At 38.1% G+C, this 1,982-nt stretch overlaps 1 protein-coding gene across 1 annotated transcript in view; it reads right to left on the reverse strand.

Moving 5' to 3' along the window:
• The window catches only part of LOC128217327 (uncharacterized), a 7,039-nt gene extending 5,335 nt beyond the window's left edge, over positions 1 to 1,704 (reverse strand). Inside the window, exons 1-2 of the mRNA XM_052924411.1 lie at positions 1,541 to 1,704; positions 1 to 738 (exon numbers count right to left, since the gene is read on the reverse strand). The exon at positions 1 to 738 is cut by the window's left edge and continues 191 nt beyond it. Of these exons, the coding sequence (XP_052780371.1) occupies positions 1 to 737 (737 nt within the window). The 5' untranslated portion in view covers position 738; positions 1,541 to 1,704. The remainder of the gene's footprint in view (positions 739 to 1,540) is intronic.
• Positions 1,705 to 1,982: the final 278 nt, after the last annotated feature.

A 1,982-nucleotide genomic window follows, 5' to 3' on the forward strand; every position in this document is an offset into this window, starting at 1 on the left:
GTTCCAGATACAAACAGCTGGTTGTTGTTGACCTCCTTAGCTTGTAGCTCGGCCTTGAGCCTCTCAGTGGCAGTTTTCATGTCTAAACAGTTTGCTTTCATTTCATTTAGCAGCGTCTCGGATTCCCGTTTCTTCCGATCAATTTCTTCCAATAACTCGTTCTCCCTCTTATCCAATAACTGGTTGATCTCATGTTTGAATTTTCGAAGCTCATTAATATTGGTAAGACTTTCCTCTTCAACTGATTTCATGCTCGCCTGTATGAACGATAAATAGTTCTTAATGTCACTGACCATCTGCACAACACCTGTTTTCAGACTTTTGTATTCTGCACCCTCTTTGTATTGTTTTGCCAATTGAGAAATTTTCTTTACTTCACAAGAGCGATGTTCTTTATAATCAACTACGCTTTCTCCACACAGAAGTGCTTCATGGTTGGGACAGTAATACTTTATAAACTCATTCGCATGGAACTGACATGTCTCTGTAAACGTCTCAGCCTCACTTTCAGCATGGAATGAGGAAGGCATACTGCTCTTGTCCTGGAGGACATGGCTCTTGGTCAGCTTCATGTTCCTGTGTACTCGGGCGCAAGTGGAACACAAAAACTCCTTGCAGACGGTACAGAAGGCTTCAGGAAGGATTCTCTTCCCATCTTCAGCACATGGCTGACAATAAGTGTGGTCATGGGACGACCCTGTAGCCTCGGGCGCGATTCTCCCTGGAACTGCATCCATCCTGTGTTCAAATACATATTTTCATTGTCAAATTTACTTTTTACTAATTTCGTTCTTATTGAGGAATGGTCTTTAATATAAAAAAACAACATATTCTCATTGTCAAATTAACACTTGGCTAATCCAGTTCTTTACGAGGTATAGTCTTTATTATAAGTAAAACTAAATTCTATTTGATGGTAGAAAATGATTATTATATTGGAAACACTAGCGGTTCCTGAGGCGTTGCTCCATCCATCTATTCATCCATCCCATCTATTCATCCATCCATCCATCCATCCATCCATCCGTAATCCATCCATACATCCATCCATCCATCCATTAATGTCAAACCCCTACTCTGGGGACCTACACATAAAGCTGCAAAAATGTCAGTAAAAGTTGTGAAAGAAACAGTACTTTTTTTAAAAACAAAGTTAAAATTAGGAGGTACAGATTAGGTTTAAAAATACCTAAACCATCAAAGCGACCAGCTTTGAAAACACAAACTACAATATTTTTATTTCAGAATGAAAGGTGGCCAAAATGTTTTAGGACGGTCCAATACCCCAAATAGTTGTGAGCCTTTTTATTCGTTTCTGGTGAAGCCGGGCTGCACGTTCTAATTTTTGACCCCAAAATCAGGTCCATATAAATAGATGCCAATAGTCTTTATAAGATATTTATGATGGCCACATATAAACATAACAATGCCCACTGATATAAAAGTTTTTCTGAACGCCAATTATTGTGGTTATCCCAAGTGTGCACTCACTAAATTTAAATCCTGGCACCCAGAGAAAAAAATACTATTTTAGACTTACTTTTGTTGACTGTTGGAAGCAAGTCCGTTCCGATAGTTACTCGAATAGCTTAAGTACACAACTCATTACTTTCAAATGTGGTTGTCGCCAATGATTTTAATATTCGCTGTTTGGAGAGAGAGGGAGAGTCAACGTAATTAATGTGACTTCAAAACCGAAAGTAGCAATTTCTTGATAAGAAATAAGGGAGGTTATCATGTCATCGGTATTGCTAAAACCCGGTATCCGGTATCCGATTATGTTGATACCGGGTAGAGTGATCAATAGTTTTAGTCCAGAATAATAAATATTCTGGTTTTCCAAAGCTAATCCTCCGATACAAACAAAATTATACCGTTTTAATATACACACGTTACTTCGGAAACAATAGAGTAAGAGGTCTGTTATATGAATTTCAATATGAGCTCGAAATTCACCTTTTATATTTACCGGCATAGCAAAA

The sequence above is a fragment of the Mya arenaria genome, chromosome 14 (assembly GCF_026914265.1).
Source record: "Mya arenaria isolate MELC-2E11 chromosome 14, ASM2691426v1".
Lineage (NCBI taxonomy): Eukaryota > Metazoa > Mollusca > Bivalvia > Myida > Myidae > Mya > Mya arenaria.